General features: G+C 41.5%; 1 protein-coding gene across 1 annotated transcript in view; it reads left to right on the top strand.

Moving 5' to 3' along the window:
- The first annotated feature begins 16,268 nt into the window (after nt 1–16,268).
- VPS36 (vacuolar protein sorting 36 homolog) overlaps nt 16,269–27,112 on the top strand; it is a 32,345-nt gene continuing 21,501 nt past the window's right edge. The window contains exons 1-3 of the mRNA XM_045475048.1: nt 16,269–16,429; nt 23,082–23,150; nt 25,456–25,526. Coding sequence (XP_045331004.1) covers nt 16,334–16,429; nt 23,082–23,150; nt 25,456–25,526 — 236 coding nt within the window. The 5' untranslated portion in view covers nt 16,269–16,333. The remainder of the gene's footprint in view (nt 16,430–23,081; nt 23,151–25,455; nt 25,527–27,112) is intronic.

Here is a 27,112-nt window from a genome sequence, read left to right as displayed (position 1 = left end):
CCTCAGACATTCCTGCTGTTTGTATATTACGGTTAATATTGTCAGTTATGTACTAAAGTTTCATGGGACAGGCTGGGTAACCAGGGATTAAGTGACAGAGAACAGTTTAACAAAATACAACAGTAAAAAGAGTGACTCAAGAACCTTTAAACCATTATGCTAAGTGAAAACCAGCTGCAAAAGGTCACATATATGGTATGATTCCATATGAAATATCCATAATAGATAAATTCATAGAGAAATGAGACAGATTGGTGGTTGCCAGGGGTTAGGGGTAGGGGGAAATAGGGAGAGATCACTGAGCTGTTCCCTTTAAAATGGTAATTTTATGTTATGTAAACTAAAGTGTGTGTGTATATGTGTGTGGGGCATGGTTAAAAATAGTGACCCAAACAAAACCCTGAAGAGCTCAAGAGGCTGAGATGGCGGGTTGGAAATCCTGCAAAACTGCTAGGTTTTCCAACATGGCACTTTCCCCACAGTCTCCAGACTTACCCACTCCAAGAATGGTATCTCTTTAAAGACACTTTTCTAAAAATATCATCATCCTACAATTGTTGGGGGAAAGGCAGACCATTCTCTAAAAAGATCCAAGAGAAAAAGTCCTTTCAGAACAATTTTTCAACAACACAGCTGACCATTTAACTGCAGCCACCTGGAGTATCTCTGACCACCCTCCTGTGAAACAAGGAGAGCCCCTATGGGAGAACAGGATAGGACCATCCAAAGGATAGAAGGAAGACAAAGGCAGGGCTAGGACACAAAGTCCAAGGAGGAAGGTGGCTAAAGAAAGAGGTAATAGTCCAGCGTTGGGCACTGATGAGGTCTAGTAGGATTGAGACTGAAAGGAACCATTGGATTCAGAAGCTAGGAAGTTCTGGCAAAAGCATTCTGCAGACAAGTACAGAATATTGCTGAGAGAAATTAAAGAAACCCTAAATAAATGGAGACAGATAAGATGTTTTCGCATCACAAGACCCTATGTTGCTGAGATGTCTATTCTCTCCAAGTTGATCTATCCAATCCCATCCCAATAAAAACCCTAGAAGATTTTACTATAGAAATTGACAGATTGTGAATGTTAAATGGAAATGCAAAGGATCTAGAGAGGCAAAACAATTTTGAAACAGAACAAAGTCGGAGGACTAACACTACCTGATTTCAAAATGTATTATAAAGCCACAGTAACCAAGACGGTGTAGCTGGCATTGGTGTAAAGACAAATCAATGGAATTCAATAGAGATGCCAGAGATATACTTAGACCTCTATGGTCACTTGATTTTCTGCAGAGTTTCCAAGACAACTCAATGGAGGAGAAGGATAATCTTTCCAACTAATACAGGTAGGTACAGGGACAACTGGATATCCACAGAGAAAGTGTCAACCATGATCCTTAACGCACCTCTTGTACAAACAAACCTCAGAATGGAATGTAGACATAAATGTAAGAACTCAAACAATAAAACCTCTAGAAGAAAACATAGCAGGGGTGGGGGGGGGCACCTGAGTGGCTCAGTGGGTTGAGCGTCCGACTTCAACTCAGGTCATGATCTCACAGCTGATGAGGTCGAGCCCTGCATCGGGCTCTGTGTTGACAGCTCAGAGCCTGGAGCCTGCTTCGGATTCTGTGTCTCCCTCTCTCTCTGCCCCTAACCCACTCACATTCTGTCTCTGTCTCTCTCAAAAATAAATAAATATTAAAAAAAAAAAAAGAAGAAGAAAACATAGGAGAAAAATCTTAGTGATTTGTGTTAGGCAAAGTTTTCTTTCTCTTTTATTTTAAATATAATTTATTGTCAAATTGGCTTCCATACAACACCCAGTGCTCATCCCAACAAGTGCCCTCCTCAATGCCCATCACCCACTTCCCCTTCCCCGTCAACTCTCTGTATTTTGAGTTTGTTCTCTGTATTTAAGAGTCTCTTATGGTTTGCCTGCCTCCCTGTTTGTAACTTTTCCTCCCTTCCCTTCCCCCATGGTCTTCTGTAAGTTTCTTAAGATCCACATATGAGTGAAAACATATGGTACCTTTTTCTGACTTATTTCACTTAGCATAATACCCTCCAGTTCCAGCCATGTTGCCGCAAATGGCCAGATTTCATTCTTTCTCATTGTCAAGTAGTATTCCATTGTATATATAAACTACATCCTCTTTATGCATTCATCCATTGATGGACATTTAGGCTCTTTCCATAATTTGGCTATTGTTGAAAGTGCTGCTATCAACATTGGGGTATAAGTGCCTCTATGCATCAGCACTCCTCTACCCCTTGGGTAAAGTCCTAGCAGTGCTATTGCTGGGTCATAGGGTAGTTCTATTTTTAATTTTTTGAGGAACCTCCACACTGTTTTCCAGAGCAGCTGCACCAGTTTGCATTCCCACCAACAGTGCAAGAGGGTTCCTGTTTCTTCACATCCTCGCCAGCATCTATAGTCTCCTGATTTGTTCAGTTCAGCCACTTGACTGGTATGAGGTGGTATCTCAGTGTGGCTTTGATTTGTATTTCCCTGATGATGAGTGAAGTTGAGCATTGTTTCATGTGTCTGTTGGCCATCTGGATGTCTTCTTTGGAAAAGTGGCTGTTCATGTCTTCTGTCCATTTCTTCACTGGATTATTTATTTTTTGGGTGTAGAGTTTGGTGAGTTCTTTATAGATTTTGGATACTAGCCCTTTATCCAAGAGGTAATTTGCAAATATCTTTTCCCATTCTGTTGGTTGCCTTTTAGTTTGTTGATTGTTTCCTTCGCAATGCAGAAGCTTTTTATCTTGATGATGTCACAATAGTTCATTTTTGCTTTTGATTCCCTTGCCTTTGGAGATGTGTTGAGCAAGAAATTGCTGTGGCTGAGGTCAAAGAGGTTGTTGCCGGCTTTCTCCTCTAGGATTTTGATGGTTTCCTGCCTCACATTCAGGTCTTTCATCCATTTTGAGTTTATTTTTGTGTGTGGTGTAAGAAAGTGGTCTAGTTTCATTCTTCTGCATGTTGCTGTCCAGTTCTCCCAGCAACATTTATTAAACAGACTGTGTTTTTTCCATTGGATACTCTTTCCTGCTTTGTCAAAGATTAGATAGGCAAAGTTTTCTTAAATAGGAGACAACACAAACTATAAAAGAAACAGTACACTGGATTTCATCAAAATGAAAACTTTTGCTCTTCAAAAGACACTTTAGAAAACTAAAAGACAAACTACAGAGTAGGAGAAAATATTTACAAAGCATATTAATAACTTATACCAAGATATGTAAGCCTTCTGACAACTCAATTTTTTCAATGTGCAAAAAAAAAAAAAAAAAAAAAAAAAAATTGCACTTCACCAAAGAACATATAGGGACAAAAATAAGCACATGGAAAGATACCTAACATTCTTAGTCATCAGGAAAATGCAATTACTATCAATGAAATACCACTCACTATGCATCCACTAAAATGGCTAATACTTAAAAGATAGACAATACTAAAGTTTGGCAAGGAACTTGAACTCTCATATACCACTGGTACTGATACAAAATGATACAGCTACTTAAGAAAACAGTTTGACAGTTTCTTATAAAGTTAACCATGCACTCACCATATGACCCCGCAATTACTCTTCTAAGTATTTACCCAGGAGACATGAAATCATGTATGCGCATGTTTGTTTGTTTTTTTTAATTTTTTTCAACGTTTATTTTTGGGACAGAGAGAGACAGAGCATGAACGGGGGAGGGGCAGAGAGAGAGGGAGACACAGAATCAGAAACAGGCTCCAGGCTCTGAGCCATCCGCCCAGAGCCCGACGCGGGGCTCGAACTCACGGACCGCGAGATCGTGACCTGGCTGAAGTCGGACGCTTAACCGACTGCGCCAACCAGGCGCCCCTGTATGCACATGTTTATACTATCTTTATTCATAATAGCCCTAAGCAACAAATTACCGAAATCTCCATCAGCCAATGAGTGGATAAAAAAATTGTGACATAGCCATACAATTGACCATTACTTAGCAATAAGAAGGAACAAAATACTGAATAACACAACATGGATGAAATGAAAAAACTAAGTTTTTTCCTTCCCGTACAGGGAAACATTCAGCTCTCCCTGATTTTGTTTATTTCCAGCATGTCTTAGCTGTTACATAGAATGTTTCATTTCTGACATCTCTGGTCACCAAAGGTGTGGAGGTTGTTTCTCCACAAGCAACTTGTGCCACCAACTGGGTACCCTACAATTTGATTCAATTCTAACATGACCTGGAGAGAGTGTTAGCTCCCACAGGCCAAGGACTCAGTCCTACAAGACTCCTTCCCTTCAACTTTAGATGACAGTGGAAACCTAGGTTATCACTTGTGCTTCTGACTGAACCCCTCTTTGGGGTTTGCTAAAATTTGCTGAACCCTTCTTTGGGGTTTGCTAAAATTTGCTAGAGCAGCTCATAAACCTCAGAGAAGTATTTTCGTACGTTTATTAATTTTTTAAAAGATAAAGGATACAGATGAACAGCCAGATGAAGAGATACATAGAGCAAGGTCTGGAAGGGTCCTGAGTGTAGGAGCTTCTTCTGCTCCCTGTGGAGTTGGGGTGTGCTACTCTCCTGGTGTGGATGAGTTCACCAACCTGGAAGCTCTCCAAACCCCAAACTATTGGGATTTTATGAAGACTTTCTCATGTAAGCATGATCGATTATTAACTCTGTTTCCACTCTCTCTCCATTCTCTGGAGAAGTGGGAGGCCACGGAAGGACCTGAAGATTCCAAGCTTCTTATCAGGGCTTGATCTTCCTGGTGACCAGCCCCCATCCGGAATCCCACCAAGAGTTTCCTCAAGAGAGTGAAAGGTGCTCCTAGTGCCCTTATCACTTAGGAAATTACATGGGTTTTAGAAGCTCTGTGCCAGGAACCAGGGGCAGAGACCAATACATATTTTCTATTATCTCACCATGAGTGAGACTCAAAAACATGCCATTACATTTAAGAAGCCAGATACAAAGGACTACATACCTTGTGATTTCATTTACATGAAATTCTAGAAAAGACATAGATTGTACATGAGTGAAATCATATGGTATTTGTCTTTATCTGACTTGTCTCACTTAGCATAATGCCTTCTATATCCATCCATGTTGTCACAAATGGCAAGATTTCATGCCACCTCTTCTTTGTTAATCTATCAGTGGACACTTGGGTTGTCTCCATACTTTGGCTGTTATGATTAATGCTACAATAAATATAGAGGTGCATATATCTTTTTGAATTAGTGTTTTCATTTCCTTTGGGCAAATACCCAGTAGTAGAATTACTAGATTGGATAGTAGTGCTATTTTTGTTTTTTTGAGGAAACTCCATAATGTTTTCCATGATGACTACACCAATTTACATTCCCACCAACAGCGCACAAGGTTTCCTTTTTCTCCACATCCTCACCTACGCTTGTTTCTTCTCTTTTTGATTCTAGCATTCTGACAGGTATAAGGTGATATCTCATTGTGGTCTTGATTTGCATTTCCCTGATAATTAGTAATGAGCAAGTTTTCATGGGTCTGTTGGCCATCTGTATGTATTCTTTAGAAAAATGTCTATTCATGGGGTGCCTGGGTGGCGCAGTCGGTTGAGCGTCCGACTTCAGCCAGGTCAGGATCTCACGGTCTGTGAGTTCGAGCCCCGCGTCGGGCTCTGGGCTGATGGCTCGGAGCCTGGAGCCTGTTTCCGATTCTGTGTCTCCCTCTCTCTCTGCCCCTCCCCCGTTCATGCTCTGTCTCTCTCTGTCCCAAAAATAAATAAAGGTTGAAAAAAAAGTAGATTTAAAAAAAAAAAAAAAAAAGAAAAATGTCTATTCAGGTCCTCTGTCCATTTTTAATGGGACTGTTTTTTGGGGTGTGTGTGTGTGCGTGTAAATATAAGTTCTTTATATAATCCTTTATCAGATACCACTTACAAATATCTTCTCTCATTTAGTAGGTTGCCTTTTTGTATTGTTGATGGTTTCCTTTGCTATGCAATAACGTTTTATTTTGGTGTAGTCCCAATTGTTTATTTTTGCTTTTATTTTCTTTACCTGAAGAGACATATCTAGAAAAATGTTGCTATGCCCAATATGAAAGAAATTATTCTCTATGTTTTCTTCTAGGAGTTTTATTATTTCAGGTCTCACATCTAGGCCTTTATTCCATTTTGATTTTATTTTTGGGTATGGTGTAAGAACGTAGTCCAGTTTCATTCTTTTGCATGTAGCTATCCAGTTTTCCCAGCACCATTTATTGAAGAGACTGTCTTCCCATTCTTGCCTCCTTTTTCATAGATTAATTGACCATATAATCATGGGTTTATTTCTGGGCTCTGTATTCTTTTCTATTTGTCTATGTGTCTAGTTTTGTGCCAATACCATATTATTTTGATTACTACAGCTTTGTAGTATATCTTGAAATGTGGGATTGTGATACCTCCAGCTTTGTTGTTCTTTCTCAAGATTGCTTTGACTAGTCAAGGTCTTTTGTGGTTCCATACAAAATTTAGCATTATTTGTTCTAGTTATGTAAAAAATGCTACTGGTATTTTGATAGAGATTGATTTCAATCTGCATAATGCTTTGGGTAGTATGGATATTCTTTTTTTTTTTTAATTTAAATTCATGTTAACATATAGTGTAATATTGGTTTCAGGAGTAGAATTTAATGATTCATCATTTACATATAACATCAAGTGCTCATCCCATCTGGTGCCCTCTTTAATGCCCATCACCCATTTAGACCACCCCTCACCCACTGCCTCTCCAGAAACCCTGTTTGTTCTCTGTATTTAAGAGTCTCTTATGGTTTGTCTCCCTCTCTGTTTTTGTATTATTTTTGCTTCCCTTCCCTTATGTCCATCTGTTTTGTTTCTTAAATACCAAATTTGAGTATTTTGCTTAGCATAACATACTCTAGTTCCATCCATGTTGTTGCAAATGGCAAGATTTCATTCTTTTTGCTGGCCAAGTAATATTCCATTGTGTGTATGTGTGTGTGTGTGTGTGTGTGTGTGTGTGTGTGTGTGTATGTATACCACATCTTTATCCATTCATCAGTCGATGGACATTTGGGTCCTTTCCATAATTTGGCTATTGTTGATAGTGCTGCTATAAACATTGGGGTGTATGTGCCCCTTCGAATCAGCATTTTTGTATCCTTTGGATAAATACCCAGTAGTGCCATTGCTGGATGGTAGGGTAGCTCTGTTTCTAATTTTTTGAGAAACCTCCATATTGTTTTCCAGAGTGGCTGCACCAGTTTGCATAACCACCAACAGTGTAAGAGGGTTCCTCTTTCTCTGCATCCTCAGCAAAATTATTGTTTCTTGAGTTGTTAATTTTAGCTGTTCTGACAGGTGTGAGGTGGTAGCTCATTGTGGCTTTGATTTGTATTTCCCTGATGATGAGTTATGTGGAGCATCTTTTCATGTGTCTGTTAGCCATCTGGATGTCTTCTTTGGAAAAATGTCTATTCATGTCTTCTGCCCATTTCTTTTTTTTTTTTTTTTTAATTTTTTTTTTCAACGTTTATTTATTTTTGGGACAGAGAGAGACAGAGCACGAACGGGGGAGGGGCAGAGAGAGAGGGAGACACAGAATCGGAAATAGGCTCCAGGCTCTGAGCCATCAGCCCAGAGCCCGACGCGGGGCTCGAACTCACGGACCGCGAGATCGTGACCTGGCTGAAGTCGGACGCTTAACCGACTGCGCCACCCAGGCGCCCCCCATTTCTTAATTATATTGCTTGTTTTTTGGGTGTTGAGTTTGATAAGTTCTCTATAATTCTGTAGAATCTATAGATTCTCTATACTAACCGTTTACCAGATATGTCATGTACAAATATGTTCTCCCAGTTGCCTTTTAGTTTTGTTGATTGTTTCCTTTACTGAGCAGAAGCTTTATATCTTGATGAGATCCCAATTGTTCATGTTTGCTTTTGTTTTCCCTGCCTCCAGAGACATGTTTAGTAGAAAGTTGCTGTGGCCAAGTTCAAAAAGGTTGCTGCCTGTGTTCTCCTCTAGGATTTTGATGGTTTCATGTCTCACATTTAGGTTTTTCACACATTTTGAATTTATTTCTGTGTATAGTATAAGAAAGTGGTCTATTTTCATTCTTTTGGATGTTGCTGTCCAGTTTTCCCAGCACCATTTGTTGAAGAGACTGTCTTTTTTCCATTGGATATTCTTTCCTGTTTTGTCAATGATTAGTTGGTTGTACATTTGTGGGTCCATTTCTGAGTTCTCTATTCTGTTCCATTGATCTGTGTGTCTATTTTTGTGCCAGTATCATACTGTCTTGATGATTACAGCTTTGTAATATACCTTGAAGTCCAGAACTGTGATGCCTCCAGCTTTGGTTTTCTTTTTCAACATTACTTTGGCTATTTGGGGTCTTTTCTGGTTCCATACAAATTTTAGAATTGTTTGTTCTAGTTCTGTGAAGAATGTTGTGCTATTTTGATAGGGATTGCATTGAACGGGTAGATTGCTTTGGCTAGTGGTAGTATAGATATTCTAACAAGATTAATTCTTCCAATCCATGAGCATGGAATGTCTTTCCATTTGTTTGTGTTGTCCTCAATTTCTCTCGTCAATGTTTTAATAGTTTTCAGAGCATAGGGCTTTTGCCTCCCTAGTTAAGTTTATTCCTAGGTGTTGTATTCTTTTTGGTGCAATTATAAATGGAATTGTTTTTTAAATTTCTCTTTCTGCTACTTCATTATAAGTGTATAGAAATGCAACCGATTGCTGTGCTCTAATTTTGTAATCTGCAACTTTACAGAATTCATTTATTCTAGTAGTTTTTGGTTGGAGCCTTTAGGCCTTTCTATATATAGTATCATGTCATCTGTAAATTGTTTTTAATCCCCCAAACTACTCAAGTAAAACTTTTACCTGAGAATACTTTGTTCCATTAGTCTCACTTTATAGCTATCAAGATGAGCAATTTCTAATGTCATTTTTCATGATCTCTTCTCTTAGAAAAAGAGAATTAGTGATGATGAGACTCCCCCACCCCGCTTTTTTTAAAGTAGGCTCCACACCCAATGTGGGACTTGAACTAATGACTCTGAGATCAAGACCTAAAATCAAGAATTGGATGCTCTACCAACTGAGCCACGTAGGTGCCCGGAGACTCCTTTCTTTATGAATGAGAATGGCCATGCTCCCTGGAGGCAAAAACACATCATGCTTGTTCAGCATCACTATTTATTAGGGAAGTGCAAATCAAAACTACAATGAGATATCACCTCACACTGCTTAGCAACAACATGGATGGATTTGAGGGTGTTATGTTTAGTGAAATAAGTCAGAGGGAGAAAGATAAGAAAACATGATTTCACTCCTATGTGGAATCTAAAAATAAAAGAAAACAAAACAAATGAGCAAACAAAAGAAAAACTTATAGACACAAAGAGCTGATTGGTGGTTACCAGAGGGGAGGGGGTAGGGGTGGATCAAATGGGCAAAGGAGGTCAAATGTATGGTGATGGATGATAGCTAGACTTTCAGAGGCGATCACTTTATAATGAATAGAGAGGTCAAATTATACATACCAATTTTACCTCAATCAAAAAACAAACACATCCTGCCTTTAGTTAAGAACTAGAGTTCCAAATAATATAGCAACTATGATGATCTATATAGTCCTTTTTAAAAAATGTTTATTTTTGAGAGAGAGACAGACAGACAGACGGGGTGGGGGGGCGGTGGGTAGGGGCAGAAACAGAGGGAGAGAGAATCCCTAGCAGGTTCCACACTGCCAGCGCAGAGCAGGGTCTGAACTCATGAACCGCGAGATCATGATCTGAGCCGAAAGACGCCTAACCTACTGAGCCACCCAAGTGCTCCAATGATAATCTATATAGTCTTATAACAACAAAAATCTTCCCATTACGTACTTCAAGAAAATCATAATGTAGAATAATTTTAAGTAGTGACAGTAGCAATACATGTACCAGTTGTTTTAAACACTCTACTATTACAGAGGCATATCGTAATTAAAAAATTATATTTTAGAAGGGGAACATAATGTCCACAGAAAAACAAAACTCAAAAATTAAGTTCTTCTACTATCTATAGCTTTCTTCTCATATTTTTGACCAGGTTTTGGTCTCAAGTTTTATGAACTATGAAGATACTTAACTCAAAACATGTATAACCTGTGGTGTGTGTGGGGGGGGTGGGGGGGAGTGTAGCTTTGGTCATAAGATTGCATTCTAGGGCTTTCTCTCCCACAGCTCACAAGACACAGGGGTCCTGTACCATTTTCCATACATGGAGTGGAACCCTCAGATCACAGAACTCAACTGTGTACACTTTTATTATCTCTCTTCTTTTTAGGGAGCTGTGTTGAACAATTTTAATCTTGATTGTTGCATCCTGAGGAAAAGAGGGTCTTTTTCCTGTCCCTGCTGGCTTCTCAGCTTTCCTTCTCCCTGGCTCTGATGTTTGAGCACTTCTCCCAAGTCAGCCCTGGGAATACTGACAGCCCTGTGCATTGGATTTCAACAACTTTCTGCTTTCAGTTAGTTGCTATGATGGTTAATTTTATATCAACTTGGCTGGGCCACAGGGTGCCCAGATATTTGGTCAAATATTTTTTTAAATGTTTTTATTTATTTTTGAGACAGAGAGAGACAGAGCATGAGCAGGGGAGGGGCAGAGAGAGAGGGAGACACAGGATCTGAAGCAGGCTCCAGGCTCTGAGCTGTCAGCACAGAGCCTGATGTGGGGCTCAAACTCACGGACCACGAGATCACGACCTGAGCCAAAGTCGGATGCTTAACCAACTGAGCCACCCAGGCGCCCCTGGTTAAATATTATTTTGAGTGTTTCTGTGAGGGTGTTTTTGGGTGAGATTGACAGTTAAATTGGCAGACTCTGAGTAAAGCAGATTGCCCTTCATAATGTGGCGGGCCTCGTCTAATCAGCTGAAGGCCTGGACACAATAAAAGTCTGACTCTCCCCATTCCCAGCAAGAAAAATTCTGCAAAGATGGCCAAAGATGGCCTTCAGACTCAAACTGGAACATCTGCTCTTTTTAGTTCTCCAAGTTGATGGCCATGATGGCCTTTGGACTTGTACTGTACCGTTAGCTCTCCTGAGTCTCCAGCCTGCCTGCCCTGTAGATTTTGGACATGCCAGCGTCCATAACCGTATGCATTAATTCTTTATTCCATCTCTTTCTCTGGAGAACTCTGACTAATATAGGTGCCCTGTTCTCATCCTTGGACGAACTACCAGGCAGGTACTCTGGCCTACTCCATTCTTATCTCTTAACGTGTCTGAGACACATGACATTTTTCCTTGCTCCAGCCTAGAAAGAGAAAACCCTTGTACAGGTGTCTATCCCAGCAGCTGTCATGTGTCAGGCACATTTGTTTACTGTGAAGTGTATGCCCCTCAAGGGTAGCGTAGAATGCATACCTTGTTTTCATGTCCATACTACCCAGCATTTTGATCATTGCAAAATCCAGGAGAAACTGCACAATTCCACATCAGACTAGGACACTTAGCTTACATGATGCCACTTTTAATAGGAGAAAAGGCAAAAAGATATAAATAATCTAACGGTAAAAAATCAGGAAATGACAGTAAATGGTTACAGGTAATGATGGCATATTACCATGTTTAAAATGTCAAATAGGGGTGCCTGGGTGGCTCAGTCATTTGAGCATCCAACTCTTGATTTTGGCTCAGGTCATGATCCCAGGATTGCTCCACACTCAGTGTGGATTCTTTCTCTCTCCCTCTGCCCCTCTCCCTTGCTTGCATGCTCTTTCTCTCTAAAATGAAAGTAAAAAATAAAATGTCAATGTTTAGTGCTTTGGGATACAGTCATGATATAAAATGAAAAGTATGAAAAGACAGAAGAAAAGAGTCATAAATAGACCAGAACATACACAGAATTTTATAACGTGATAAAGGTGGTGACTTAATTCAGTGGAGAAAAGATGGTTTCTGTATGTTGGAAAGAGTCTTACCTTTCTTATAAAAACTCTGCTACAGATCAATGACTCCATGATTAGGAGAAATGCAGAGCCATGGGAAAAGAGAGGGAGTCTTTCCTCCATCCCTCGGTCACATGGGCTGGCATGCAGCTTTGGGACTTGAAGGACAGACCAGGGTAAGGCAAGTAAGTGCCCTCACATGTATGGCCTGACTTCACTCTCCTTGCCGTAGTCCTGGACTGTTGATTTTGCCTTTAAAGTGAATATTTTGCTTATCACAGATTTTTTTGAATTCATCTTGTTAAAAAAAAACACATTGCTTTACTACACCAAAATAAAAAGCTTTTGGACAGCAAAGGATAGCATCAACAACACAAAAAAGCAACCTACTGAATGGGAGAAGTTATTTGCAAATGATACATCTGGTAAGGGGTTAATATCCAAAATATATAAAGAACTTATACAACTGAACCCCCTCAAAAACAAATAATCCAACTAAAATGGGCAGGGGACCCAAATAGACATTTTTCCAAAGAAGATATACAGATGGCCAACACACACATGAAAAGATATTCAACATCACTAACCATTGGGAAAATGCAAACTAAAACCACAATGAGATGTCACCTTACACCTTTCAGAATGGCTACATTCAAAATGACAAGAAATAACATGTGTTGGTGAGGATGTGGAGGAAAAGGGAACCTCATGCACTTTGGTGGGAATGCAAATTCATGCAGCCACTGTGGAAAACGGTATGGAGGTTCATCAAAAAACTAAAAATAGAACTACCTTATGACCCAGTAACTCCACTACTGGGTATTTACCCAAAGAAAGTGAAAACGCTAATTCAAAAAGATATCTGCATCTCTATGTCTATTGCAGTATTGATTATAATAGCCAAGGTATGGAGGCAGCCCAACTGTCCATCGATAGACCAATGGATAAAGAGGTGGTACATATATATATATATACAAGGAGTATACACAAGGATTATTACTCAGCCATAAAAAGGATGAGATCTTACCATCTGTGGCAACATGGATGGATATAGAAGGCATGACGCTAAGTGACATAAGTCAGACAGAGAAAGACAAATACCACATGGTTTCACCCATATGTGGAATCTAGAAAACAAAATAAGTGAATACACAAAAAGCAGAAAGGGACCCATAAGTACAGAGAACAAGTTGATGGTTGCCAGAGGGGAAGGGGATGGGAGGAAGGGCAAAATGGGTGAGGGGAGTGGGAGACACAGGCTTCCAGTTATGGAATGAATAGGTCATGGGGATACCACGTACGGCATGGGGAATATAGTTAAGAAAAAAGAATTAAAAAAAAAACACCAAACCTATTTCTTTAACATATATTTTTCTCGATTACTGAATTTTTTTGGCACCTCCTCAAGTTTTGCACCTGTGAGGAGTGTCTCCCTCCCCTCGCCTGAGTGCCAGGCCTGCCCAGCTTGGGAGAAATCAGCAGCTTCTCTTGCCAGCAGCACTGGAAAGGAGTTGAACAGTGCCTGACACATAGCGGGTATTTAATGAGTAGTTTTTGAATACTGGTTTAATGAGTGAGTAGGTTGAAGTCAGAGAAGCCTGTCTTTAAATAGCTCCAAAGAGATGTTCTCAACTTACTGACCTACTTGCCTATGGTTCCCTGGGAAAAACCACCTGTCAGTCCTTGCCATGTAAGATCCTAGTAGGGTGCCTTGCATAGGCACTGGGAGATCTCACAGATACAGAAAAGCAAAAGCGATTATAAGACGCTTAAGGAAACAGCAGCTTTAAGAAGGAACAAGATGAATTAGAATAGGAGGCTACTGTGGAGTGTGAATTCAGGGATGTCATAGAAGAAAATGTTATTAAAAATGCGGTGAGAATTCTGTGTAGATATAATCAGAACATTCTAGTGTTTCTGGAACTAAAAAATATTTGAGAACTTCAAAAAGTCCCAATTAAAAAATTCAACAGAAGAATTGGAAAAATGAGTGGTCACTGTTAACACAAATTTAGCCCCAAAATATACAGAAATGAACATGATAGGGTGAAAGGTAGGGGTCATGGGAAACAGTTACAATGGACCTAAAACACACAAGTAATCAAAGGTCCTAAAGGGGCAAAAAAGAACACATAGGCCAGAAGTAATAATCAAAGAAATAACAGAGGAACACTTTCCTGAAGGGGACAGAAACTTGAGCCTTCCAATTTAAAAGGACCATCATCTCACAGGCAGGACAATTGAGAAGGATACAGGCCCACAATCTCTGACCTGGTGAAATTTCTGGACCTCAGGGGTAATGAGAAACTCTTAAACAGGTTCCAGACAGAACGGATCACTTACAGAGAACGAAGTAATCTAGTACTGGGCTTGCTTATACTTCATTGCCTCTTTCAAGCCATGGCGTGGCAAAACCACATGCCAAATCAAATCCACGTCTTTCCTACTCTCCCATTAGGTTTTGCCCCTGAATGGGGCTGGAGTAGTGCTCCTCTGGTTTCACTATAACTGCGTGTTAGCAAACTTCGAGCAGGCCACGCAATCATAGTATCCTTAGGTATGCGCTCACACCTCCTCACGCCTCTCCCCCCTCTTCCAGTCTTGCTTCCTCCTCCGAGAAAATCAGTCCAGGGAATTTTTGCAGACTCCCACCGCAAAATCTCTCCGCCTCACATACCCTGCTCTCCTCTGATGACAGAAACGTCTCTGACCCTCTCTTGGGCCTTCTCATCTTCTCAAGGACGTCACCCAAGCACGTCCCCCTCTCTCACCGCCTACCAGTGCTTTGCCTTCAATCACTGCCCTTGGCAGACATATGATTATTTTTTTCTACCTGGAAAACAAATGAACAAACAATCCAAACTTCTCAGCCTCACTCCGCCTTCCTGTTACCAACCCATTTCTTTGCTCTCCTTTGCAGCAAAGTCCTCGAAGGAGTGGTCTCTATTCCCTATCTACAATTCCTCTCCTCTTTTTCTCATTTAAGACCACTCCATTAGGACTTGTTCTTCCGCCCCTCCATTGCACTCACTCTTGTCAAGGCCACCGATGACTCCACCAATAAGTCAAAGCAGTGAGAAATCCTCACTCCCATGGTCTTGACCCATGAGCAGATTTTTACACAGACTCTTTCCTTCTCCTTAACAGTCTGTCTTTATTTGGCTTCCAGGACACCACGCTCTCCTGGTTGAATTCCTACCTCACCAGCGGCTCCTTCTCCATCACCTTTTCTGTGCCTCTTCTTCTCCTGGCCAGTTTAATTTGGTCTAAATTAATAATCCTATCCTCTTAAGTGGAGGCTGTCCAACTTCATATGGTGTTAGCCATTCTTCAGGACAAGGATTTTCTTCCAATTAAAAGGCATTGAGAAATAGCCTCATCAGTAAATGAAAAATAAAAGAATAAAATCACCGTCAAGTGGCAAACATAACAAAAGTGATAACATCTAATATAGGCAGAGCTACTTAGCCTGGGAAAAAGACCAATTTGTTGGTGGCACTGCATCCTGGTTAAATAAGTCCCCAATATGTAGCAAGCTAAAATTTGTGCAAACTCTTTAAAGCAATAATTCTATTTTGGAAAGACACGCTAAGAAAATAATCCTAAAAGCCCAAAAATATATCAATTGTAGCACTACAAATAATGCAAAGTGTATAAATAAAAGGAAAGGGGTAACGACAGAAGCCCTGCAGGTGGGAGCCGCCAGGGTTTGTGGGTACCAACGCACAGATAAATTATGGAAGATGTATACATTAAAATATTGTCTAGAGTAAACTCATGATACTGAAAATGTTTAAATGAAAATGATTTTTTTTTAAAGCAGGCTCCACTCCAGTGTGGGACTTGAACTCACCACCCTGAGATCAAGAGTCACATGCTCTACCAACGGAGCTAGCCAGGCACCCCTAAATGAAAATGGTTTTAATGGGGAAAAAGGAGGGGGGGGGACCAAGGTAGTACTTCCATACTGATTGCAGCTGTGTAGAGAACAGTTCAGGCCATAAATCATCATTTGGAAAGAAAAGTTCCAGTATTATTTACAGCCTTTTACGAACGTGGCAACATGCTGGGCAGTGACAAGAAAACGGCACAAATACAAGGGATAATGCACAATAAGGAAGTCCAAGCTGCGTCCTGGCCTCCCTTAAAGTCCCTTGCAAGCTCCGAGTTTGTGCCCGAACTGGACAAAGGATGGGGTGGACGACCCCGCCGGGCCACGGGCCGACTGACCGCCAGGGGGCGCTCCACGCACGACCCCAGGTTTCCCGGGCACCCTCTCTCCCTGCCAGCCTCCGCCCCGCCCGCCGCCAGGGGGCGCCGCAGGCTATTCAGCGCTGGGCTCCCGTCCCCGGAGCGCCGGCGCGGGCGAGCGGCGGAGGCCGGCCTGCCGGCGGCCATGGACCGCTTCGTGTGGACCAGCGGCCTGCTGGAGATTAACGAGACGCTGGTGATCCAGCAGCGCGGCGTGCGCATCTACGACGGCGAGGAGAAGGTAGAGGCGGCCTCGGGGACGGGTGCGCGGTCTGGCCAGCCTGAGGGGCCTCCGCCCGGGTGCCGGGTCCGCACGCCACGGCGCTTGGGCGGCCGCGCTCAGGGAGCGGCGGGGACGGCAGACGGCTTGGCCGGGTGCCTGCTCCTCGGGCCCGGATCCGGCGCGGTGACGGCGGGCCGCGCCGGGCCGGTGCCTCCTTTGTCCGGCTCGCTGGCCGGGGTGCCTCGCCGAGCCGGGTGCGGCCGGCGGGCGTGCGGTCTGCCCCAGCCAGCGGCGGGCAGTGCCCCGCAGGGGTTTCTGAGAAGCGTGTTCGGGTGTCACTGGTCGCCTTTCCGCCCCCCCCCCCCTTTTTTTTTTTCCCGAAATGACTTAAGGAGGGAGTCTTGAGCGTTTGTTTAGTGAAGTGATGTGGTAGGCCATGCCTTGTCACCCGGGCGCAAACCTTGGGAGAGGCGCTTGCGAATGGAGACAAGTGTTACTAGCCCGGCGTGAGCGTCTTGTGGAGACTTCCGTCCGACTGTTACCTCCCGGGGAACCGGCTCGGCTCAGCCCGGGCGGCGCCCCGCGGGAAGATCCGTACTCCAGACACGAGCGCTGGGGGACAGGCTGCTTTACTCAGGAGGCAGGCGGCCTGGGAAGACGGTGGACTCACATCCCGAAGCCTATCCTCCCCGTCCCGGCGAAGCCAGAAGGATTTAAAGGGGCGGGGGGGGGGGGGGGGAGGCGAGTAGGGGAGAGGGAGGGGTGCTCCGTGCAGGAGAAGCAGGTGCCCTGGCTTTGTCCCAGGTGGACGTGACCCTGAACAGACTTGCTGGCCTCAGCCGCAGCTGTTTGCCAATGCAGTCAGGCCGTATCTTCTGGGGAAGTTTGGTCCTGATCAGAAAAATGTTCAAAACCCGCTTATTGTAACCAGGATTTTTAGTTTCCAGAAGTTTTCACCTGCTCTCTCATCTTCTTTGTGGTGTTATTGATGAAACTTCCTTCCGTACTTTTGCATTTGTTCCTTGACCCATAGCTTTTCCTGGTCGGTGCTTGCAGAAGCTCGAGGCTTCCTTCCTCCTAGGTCATGGAGGGCAGGGGTTACCCAGCTGTCTACAGGCGCAGCTGACATGACACCGGACCCAGGTGCTCTGCCTCCCTGAGGGCATTTTCCACGTACCGTGTTTCCTCCCTTACCAAGGCAGGGTCTTTTTCTTAAATAACTTACTTGGTTTTACTCCGTTTCCTGCCTCAGCACTTTGGTTAACTTGATCGCAATTGGGTTTGCATCTTTTGGTCGGAGTGACAAGCTAAATGGTTTTTGAATGAAGGTTACACCCTTGGAACTGTTTTAAATAGGAAGCATGATCAACTTCAGCATTCAGAACTGAATGCTGACAATGATAGATTGGTCTTCAGAAACTCCCCTAAAGACAGTCCATGCTGGAAGTCACACTTTTGCAGAACACCACCCTCTGTTGTTGTATGTAACTCCAGTATGCAAATTAGGAGCATCTTGGCTGGCACATAATACAACTACGCCCGTTTAAGACCATAACAAGTCAAAACCATTAGGACCTGTATATGCAAAACCATTGCTCAATCAGTGAATTCTAGTGTTTCCTTTAAGGTTTTTTTTTTTGTTGTTGTTGTTGTTTTGTGGGTTTTTTGTTTTTTTTTTGCCTATTTTAATTTTTTTTTTTTCAACGTTTATTTATTTTTGGGACAGAGAGAGACAGAGCATGAACGGGGGAGGGGCAGAGAGAGAGGGAGACACAGAATCGGAAACAGGCTCCAGGCTCCGAGCCATCAGCCCAGAGCCCGACGCGGGGCTCGAACTCACGGACCGCGAGATCGTGACCTGGCTGAAGTCGGACGCTTAACCGACTGCGCCACCCAGGCGCCCCTTGCCTATTTTAATGGACAAGTAGATATAGTTATCAGAGGATTAACAAAAAAGTACTGGGAAGAATTTAGTTAAGATCCTTTGATCTCGTCGAGAATTCTTAACTGTTCTAAAGGCTGAGGGTAGTGAGGGAGGAATGTAGGTGTCCTGAAATGGAAGCAGAGCTCTAAGACAAGCTTGCTCACCGCTGTGGTCCCTGAGCTGCATCTAATGAGTCACTTGCTGAGCTGTCCCCAGTGTGACTGAGGGCTAGACTGATTCCTAGGGGGAAGTCCCATGTCCTGGCTTCCTCCATCTGCTGGAAAGCTTCCAGACCTCATGCAGTCTGAAGACTCTAGGAAGCTCCTTATCAGCCTCCAGATCTGGTCAAGTTCCCTTTCAGTGTCTTTCCCTGGCTTCCTTGGTCTAGGACACTCCAGTCCAGACTGCTTAGCCTTCATAGCTTTGCGTCCCAACACGTTCCTCAGGCAGGCATGCACGTGGCTGTCTCATAGGCCAGGTGGACGCTCCTGGAGGGCAGAAAGTGTGCCTTACTCATCCTTGTATCTTTTGGCTCATCGTGGGTGTGAAATACATGGAAAAAAAAAAAAGACCTGAATAATAGGAGTACCTACTATGTGCCAGGAGCTTTATGTACAATCTCATTTAATCCTATTACTGGGCATATGAGGTGAGTATTTTATGGATGAGAAAATAACTCTTAGAAAGTGACTTGCCCACAGAGTTGGTTATCAGGAGAGACAGGAGTTAAATCTCTGTTGATCAGACTCCCAAAGGCTCTGCTTAATTGACTGTGCTACAATGCTTTCACAAATGTAGCAGTCACCAGTGCCAGACTCTTTATGTAATGCTTAATATAGTGAATCCTCCCAAAGATGAGGACACTCAGTTGACAGTTGAGAAAACTGTGACCCATCTGAGGTGACACATTTAGAGTAGACTGGGCTCTTCCCACCGCCCAAGCGTCTCTTGTGAATAAATGAGCACCTGCTTGTTTCTACAGGCACAGTTTTCATGGGCCCGTTATGACCACACAGTATGTTTTCTTAAGTAGCGTACACAGGTCATTTGTTTAAATTCACAAAAGCTTCTATAGCCTCAGCTAATTTAAATAATAATGAAAGCAGGTTAGTAGTGTATAAAGTGGCAAGTTGGCAGCATATACTGGGAGACTTAGAAAATGTTTATTTTCTTCCAGCTAGCTGTTTGACTTTTAGGGATTTACCCTTGGGAAGTAATCAGAGATGCAAAAACATATAATGAATGAGGATGCTCATCTCAGCACTATTATATATATTATATATTATTACATATAGGGAAAATTGGAAGCAATCTCAGTGACCACCGTAGAGTTTTGTTAATTAAAATGGGATATGCCGGGGCACCTGGGTGGCACAGTTGGTTAGGCGGCCGACTTCGGCTCAGGTCATGATCTCGCGGTCCGTGAGTGCAAGCCCCGCGTTGGGCTCTGTGCTGACAGCTCAGAGCCCGGAGCCTGTTTCGGATTCTGTGTCTCCCTCTCTCTCTCTGACCCTCCCCCGTTCATGCTCTGTCTCTCTCTGTCTCAAAAATAAATAAACGTTAAAAAAAAATTAAAAAATAAAATAAAATAAAATGGGATATGCCTTAATCAGCATGAGGAATTACTAATGAGAGGCTGCTAACTGAAAAAAGCTACTTATAAAACTACAAATATAATGGCTTCATTTTATTTAAAGATTATTTACACATGCACACACATATACACACACACACACACACACACTCTGGCTGGTATGATTATGAGTGATTTCATTTTCTTTTTTAGACTTCCATTTTTTTTTCAAATTTTCTACACTGTATTACTTTTATAAAAGAAAAATGTTAACTAAAAACAAAACAAAACAGGGTAAGAGCTTGTCTAGCAAAAGCCTAAGTTACATCAACTTTGAAGTAGTTAAAATTGTTCTAGCTCTGAGTGGCTGGAGCAAACCAGCCTAAACTTGTCTATCAGGTTTAGCTCATAATCCCTTGGAATCCCTGAAGGGAACTATTACACAATATCTTCACTTGGAGCATCAGCATTACATGCGCACATTGTTAATTGACACAGTAATGGAATATACTCTGCCTTCAGCTTTAACTTCCATCCTTATGCTTGAATTTCAGTGCGAGAAAGTGCATCTGCTTAATCAGAACTGTTGTGCTGTAACGTAGCACCAGGTACTCAAGTTGATAAAGTACTTGCTTTTGGAAAAGGGAAATCTTACTCATTGACAAAAAAGAAGTTTTAAAAATCTCTTTTTTATGTGTATTTATTTTTGAGTCAGCGAGAGAGAGGAGAGGCAGAGGGTCCGAAGTGGGCTCTGCCTTGACAGCACAAGCCCGACTCGGGGCTCGAACTCAGTAATAGCTCATGCATGACCTGAGCCAAAATCATGAGTCAGATGCTTAACTGACTGAGCCACCCGGGTGCCCCTGTATTACAGTTTTTAAAAACATTTTTTACATTTATATTTTGGGTAGGTGATACAATCCCATGACAAAAATTCAAAAACCACAAAAAGTATAAAGTTAAAAGTCTCCCTTTCACCTTTGTCTCTTTGTCACTCAGTACCCCCTCAGAGGCTAACCAGTGCATCATTCTGGAGAGCTGTGCATATGTATCATGCATAGGTATTTGTATAAATTGTGTTTCCTTTTTTAAGATGTAAATTTGTAATATGCTATGCATACAGAGTGTTGCATCTTGCTTTTTTCACTTCATCTGTGTGGAGAATTTACCATATTTCATCAATTCTAAATGTCCATTCCCCACCCCCCCCCCCCACACACACATTTTAACAACCAGAATCAGGATGCATTTCATAATCAGTGGCATCTTAGATTTTATCAAATACTTTACTATGATAGAGCCTCCTGATTTCTTTGTAATCACTGAGTAGTAGTTCATTGTGTGGATGTATATTTCTCTGTTGATGGGCATTTAACTTATTTCCTATATTTTGCTTTTCACAAACAGCAATGAATAACCTAGTAGTGTATGATTATGCACGTGTGGATTCATCTGTAGATAAATTGGATCAAAGGATATGTGTATTTGTATTTTTGATAGATTATTGCCCTCAGTGGAGGTTGTCCCTCCCAACAAGGTGTGCAAGTGCTTATTTCGCTAACATTTCACTTGCACGGTGTTACCAAGCTTTTGGACCTCTGCCAATCTCCTGGATGGACTGCCCTCATGTTCTCTTAATTGGCCTTTTTCTTGTTATCTGCAAGGTTGGGCATCTATTAATGTGCTTAAGAGTCATTGTAGTTCCTTTTATGTGAACTTTCTGTTAATAGTCTTTGCCCATTTCTCTGATGGATTACAGGCTATTTTTTAAAAGTGATTTGTAAGAGTACTTTCTACGTTACAGAAATTAGCCCTTTGTCTCTGATGTGAGTTTCAGTTATTTTCCCCAGTCTGCCATCTTCGCCTTGGTGTTTTTTTGCTACAAGGAATTTGTGTACGTGTGTGTGGAGTTCACTTTATAAATCTTTGCCTCTAATGCTAATGGGCTTAATGTTTTTCTTAGAAAGACCTTCTCTTACATTATGTAAAAAATTCTCGGGGCGCCTGGGTGGCTCAGTCGGTTGAGCATCTGACTTCGGCTTAGGTCATGATCTTTCAGTACGTGAGTTTGAGCCCTGTGTCAGGCTCTGTGCTGACAGCTCAGAGCCTGGAGCCTGTTTTGGATTCTGTGTCTCCCTCTCTCTCTGCCCCTTCCCTGCTCATGCTCTGTCTCTCTCTGTCTCTCAAAAATGAATAAACGTTAAAAAAATTTTTTTTTAATTCTCTCATTTTTTCTAGTGCTTTTATAATTTTTCTTTTTTTTAACTCTAATATTTGATCTAGAATTTAATTTGGTTAAGTATATTAGGTATAAATCCAACATTATCATTATTATTATTTTTTTTCTCTACTGGAGAACCCATTTGTCCCAGTGTCATTGATTGAATCTCCAGCCACACTTATTTTTGTAGGTTTATGTCTATTTTCTTATTATTTAAAAATTATTTTAAAAAATTATGTGAGTGTTATATACAAATTCAATCTCACGGTAAAAAATTCAATCAGTAATGAAATGGATAGTTTAAAAAAGGGGCCTTTGCTTCTCTTCTTCCCATTTCCTCACACTTTTTTGAGATAATCATTGTTAACAGATCACTGAGTATTGCATTTATATCTTTTTATACTACGTGTGTGTGTGGGGGGGTGTGTATGTATGTGTAGACACATGCATATATCTCACATGAAGTTTGGGATATGGAGATTATCTCTATTTCTGTCTGATTACATTATATGTAATAGGCTGTAAATTGCTTCTTTCCCCACTAACTCTGTTGTATAGTTCTGTGATAGTCCATAGAGCTATACCTCATTCTTCCTAACCTCTGCTTGGATTCCACAGTATGAATGTATCATACTTGATTTGACTACTACCCTATTGTTACTCATTTGGTTGTTTGCAATTTTTTCCTAATTTTATCAGGGCTGTATATATACATATATACATACGTATATATATATACATACATACATATGTATATATATATACGTATGTATATATGTATATATACAGCTTATGAAGCGTATAGCATTGCTTCTCTTTAATTTGTGGTAAGCCTAATTCTCAAATGTTTATTTATATGATTAACTTTTTTGTGTGTAATTTATGAGGAAGAAAATCTGGACTGCATTAAGTGATACATCATTAATATTTTGTGATGATCTTGTCTTTCTAGATAAAATTTGATGCTGGGACGCTCCTTCTTAGTACACACCGACTAATTTGGAGAGATCAGAAAAATCATGTAAGATAAAGGTTTTTTGTTTGTTTTTTTTAATCTGTTGTAGGTTTTAAATCCCTGAAGTCTCTTTCTGTCTGTCTGTCTGTCTGTCTGTCAGAATTAAACAGATGCAATAAATTTCCATTTTCACGGGGTGCCTGGGTGGCTCAGTTGGTTAAGTGTCCGACTTTGGCTCAGGTCATGATCTCATGGCTCATGAGTTGCAGCCCTGCGTCAGGCTCTCTGCTGACATCTCAGAGCCTGGAGTCTGCTTCGGATTCTGTGTCTCCCACTCTCTCTGCCCCTCCCCTGCTTGCTCTCTCTCTCTCTCTTTTTCTCTAAAATAAATAATAAAACATTAAAATTTTTTTTTTAATTTCTGTTTTCACGATGTCAAGAAGTGTCTCATATGATCTCTCTGAATGGAGTGCAGATAGAGGAGTTAGAGGCTGTCCTTCATTCAGCTCAGAAAAGTCTATAGTTGCTAAACAGAGAGAGACTCATGGTCACTCCATTTTTAAACACGAGTCAGCCTACTGCATACCTGAATGTTCCGTGTGTAACAGCAGTATTTCTCCCACCTGTTGTCAGGGGTCCTCAAAACAAACTTCCTGACTGAGAATCTGGAGTATGGGTCTGCTGGGAAGTAGATACTTTAACCTAGATACTGAGAAGAATGGCCTCAAAGTCATTCGGCAAGAGGAGAAACCTCCCTGTTTTTTCATTTCTAGGAAGAGAAAACAAGTTTCATGTATAAAGCTATTTTTATTCCAAAGAGCTTTAACTTGAAAGTGTGCGTGTGTGTATGTGCAAATTTCAGTGTTGCCAGTAAAATAAGCAATCTCTGGGGCGCCTGGGTGGCGCAGTCGGTTAAGCGTCCGACTTCAGCCAGGTCACGATCTCGCAGTCCGTGAGTTCGAGCCCCGCGTCGGGCTCTGGGCTGATGGCTCAGAGCCTGGAGCCTGTTTCCGATTCTGTGTCTCCCTCTCTCTCTGCCCCTCCCCCGTTCATGCTCTGTCTCTCTCTGTCCCAAAAATAAATAAACGTTGAAAAAAAAAAATTTTTAAATAAGCAATCTGTGTTATTTTCATAATTGCTGCCCCCCCACCATGACATTTTTATTTTATAGGCAAAGTATATACTGTACTGAGGCTCTTTAAAGGCCACTAACTGTTGTAAAATCTGACTCTTTTTAGCCCCAAGAATCAATCTCCTTTCATGGGGATATTGACCTTGTTGGTAAGGCACACCCTAGAACTGTTAATGTTGTCTAATTCTTTTACTTTTTATTTATTTATTAAAAAAAATTTTTTTAATGTTTATTTTTGAGAGAGAGAGCATGAATGGGGAGGGACAGAGAGAGAGGGAGACACAGAACAGGTGTCTCACCCATATAGAATCACCCATATAGAACCACAGAATCACCCATATAGAACACTCCAGCTTTTGATTTACCTGTTCTGGGTTTTTTTTGTCTTCCCTATAAGAATATATATAAAAAGTTTTCATATAAGTAGTGCTTTTAAAAAGATGTACCTACTGTAAAAACAAAGGTAGATATAGTTTCTTTAAAAAAAAACTTTTTAGTGTTTATTTATTTTTGACACAGAGAGAGACAGAGTGTGAGTAGGGGAAGGGCAGAGAGAGAGGGAGACACAGGATCTGAAGCAGGCTCCAGGCTCTGAGCCCTTAGCACAGAGCCCGATGCGGGGCTCGAACCCACAAGCTGTGAGATCATGACCTGAGCCGAAGTTGGATGCTTAACCAACTGAGCCACCCAGGCGCCCCATTTAAAAAAAATTTTTTTTAATGTTTATTTATTTTTGAGAGAGAGAGACAGAGCGTGAGTGGGGGAAGGGCAGAGAGAGAGGGAGAACAGTTTCTCTTCAACCTCTTGTGTTCTTCTATGCAGCAAAATGCCACCACAGTACTGTTTCATTCAGTTTTTCTTCAGTTTACTTAAGGACTAAATTCATATTATAATTTTTAAAATCGTTTTTATTATTAAGTACCTTAAAGGTATATGATGCTGTATTAAATGCTATAAAACAAGGATTTCTGATGAGTCTTTTTTTTTGTAATGTTTATTCTTGAGAGAGAGAGAGAGAGAGAGAGTGCAAGTGAAGGAGGGACAGGGAGAGAGAGGGAGACACAGAATCTGAAGCAGGCTCTAGGCTCTGAACTGTCAGCAGAGAGCCTGACCCGGTGCTCAAACTCACAAACGTGAGATCATGACCTGAGCCAAAGTTGGACGCTTAACCGACTGAGCCATCCAGGTACCCCCTCTGATGAGTCGGAAGAGTCATATTTTCTGATGATTTCCTCCTAGGAGTGCTGCATGGCCATTCCTCTTTCCCAGATTGTGTTCATTGAAGAACAGGCAGCTGGAATTGGGAAAAGGTGAGGTGTTATATACTGCAGTCTTTTTCACAAAAAACATTCCAGTCAAGCTATTATTATTAGCCTGGTAGATATATTGCTGTGCCATGACTTCGTATGTGGGAGTGAACCTAATGATTGTGGTTTGGGGCTTTGTAAATAGTGGTCATTGGTCAGGGGCTCCCCTAAGAAGGTGTTTTCCTACATTAAACTCATGGGTAAATGGAAGTCATTCTTAAAGCACAAATCAAGTACCAAGGTTTGCTATATAATATCCTTGGATCAAAATAAATCAATGTCAGCCAGCTGTCACTGCATGTATTTCCACAAACATTTGCTTTTGCACCTCTGTGTATGTAGTACTTAAAATCAGAAAGGACTCATCTGAGAAAAATGACTGACTTTACTTCACTTTCTTTTTAAAATTTTTTTTTTAATGTTTATTGATTAAACATTGTTTAATGTTAATTGTTTAATGTTTATTTGAGAGAGACAGAGAGCCAGAGTGGGGGAGGGGCAGAGAGAGAAAGAGAGGGAGACATAGAGTCCAAAACAGGCTCCAGGCTCTGAGCTGTCGGTACAGAGCCCCATGCGGGGCTCAAACTCGGGAGCAGCGAGATCATGACCTAGGCCAGAGTTGGACACTTAACCAACTGAGCCACCCAGGCGCCCCTTACTCCCATTTCTAGTTGATCATTAAGTTTCTCCACTTTGACTTTTTCACATATAGAAAGTATCATAGAAGTATCATAATAGTATCATAGAATAGAAGTCTCATAATAGTTATTGTCAAAAATGGGACATTTATAAAAGTAATAGGGGGTGCTGTTTATAATTGGACCAAGGAAGCATAAAATGGGGACTGTTTTAGGCAAACCAGGACATGTGATCACCCTGGTTTAAAGTCACACGTTCAAATGTTTCTGTTTAATCAAGTACATAAAAAATTCTGGGTTTATTTTTTCAGTACATGTAATTGAGGGCAGTTATGAACAAATATTGCTGATAACTTTTTTTTCCATGTGGGCCCATCTTGAGCATTAGTATAGTTAACTTCAGTAGAGGTTAAATGGATGTTGAACTCCACTAGAAATGCAATGTGTCCCTTAATTATAATGTAGCTAGCATGGGGGCGCCTGGGTGGCGCAGTCGGTTAAGCGTCTGACTTCAGCCAGGTCACGATCTCGCGGTCTGTGAGTTCGAGCCCCGCATCAGGCTCTGGGCTGATGGCTCAGAGCCTGGAGCCTGTTTCCGATTCTGTGTCTCCCTCTCTCTCTGCCCCTCCCCTGTTCATGCTCTGTCTCTGTCCCAAAAATAAATAAATAAACGTTGATAATGTAGCTAGCATGAAAGATTGCTTATTTGACATAAAAGAAATTGACCAACATTTCAAAAAGATTAATAAAGGCATAGATTTTTAGAGTAGGCTATTTCTCTAATTTCTGTTTTCCCCTCGTCATTTGTCTCCCATCTCTTTAAGTTCTTTTTTTTCAAATGGAGGTATAATTACATATAGTATTGTATGACTTTTAGGTGTACAACATAATGATTCAATATTTGTATGTATTACTTTTCTTAAGTTCTACAAAGTAAAACTTTAAGGTGTT

The sequence above is a fragment of the Leopardus geoffroyi genome, chromosome A1 (genome assembly GCF_018350155.1).
Source record: "Leopardus geoffroyi isolate Oge1 chromosome A1, O.geoffroyi_Oge1_pat1.0, whole genome shotgun sequence".
Classification (NCBI taxonomy): domain Eukaryota; kingdom Metazoa; phylum Chordata; class Mammalia; order Carnivora; family Felidae; genus Leopardus; species Leopardus geoffroyi.
The sequence above is the reverse complement of the archived record's forward strand: the minus strand, read 5'-3'. Positions and strand labels throughout refer to the sequence as shown.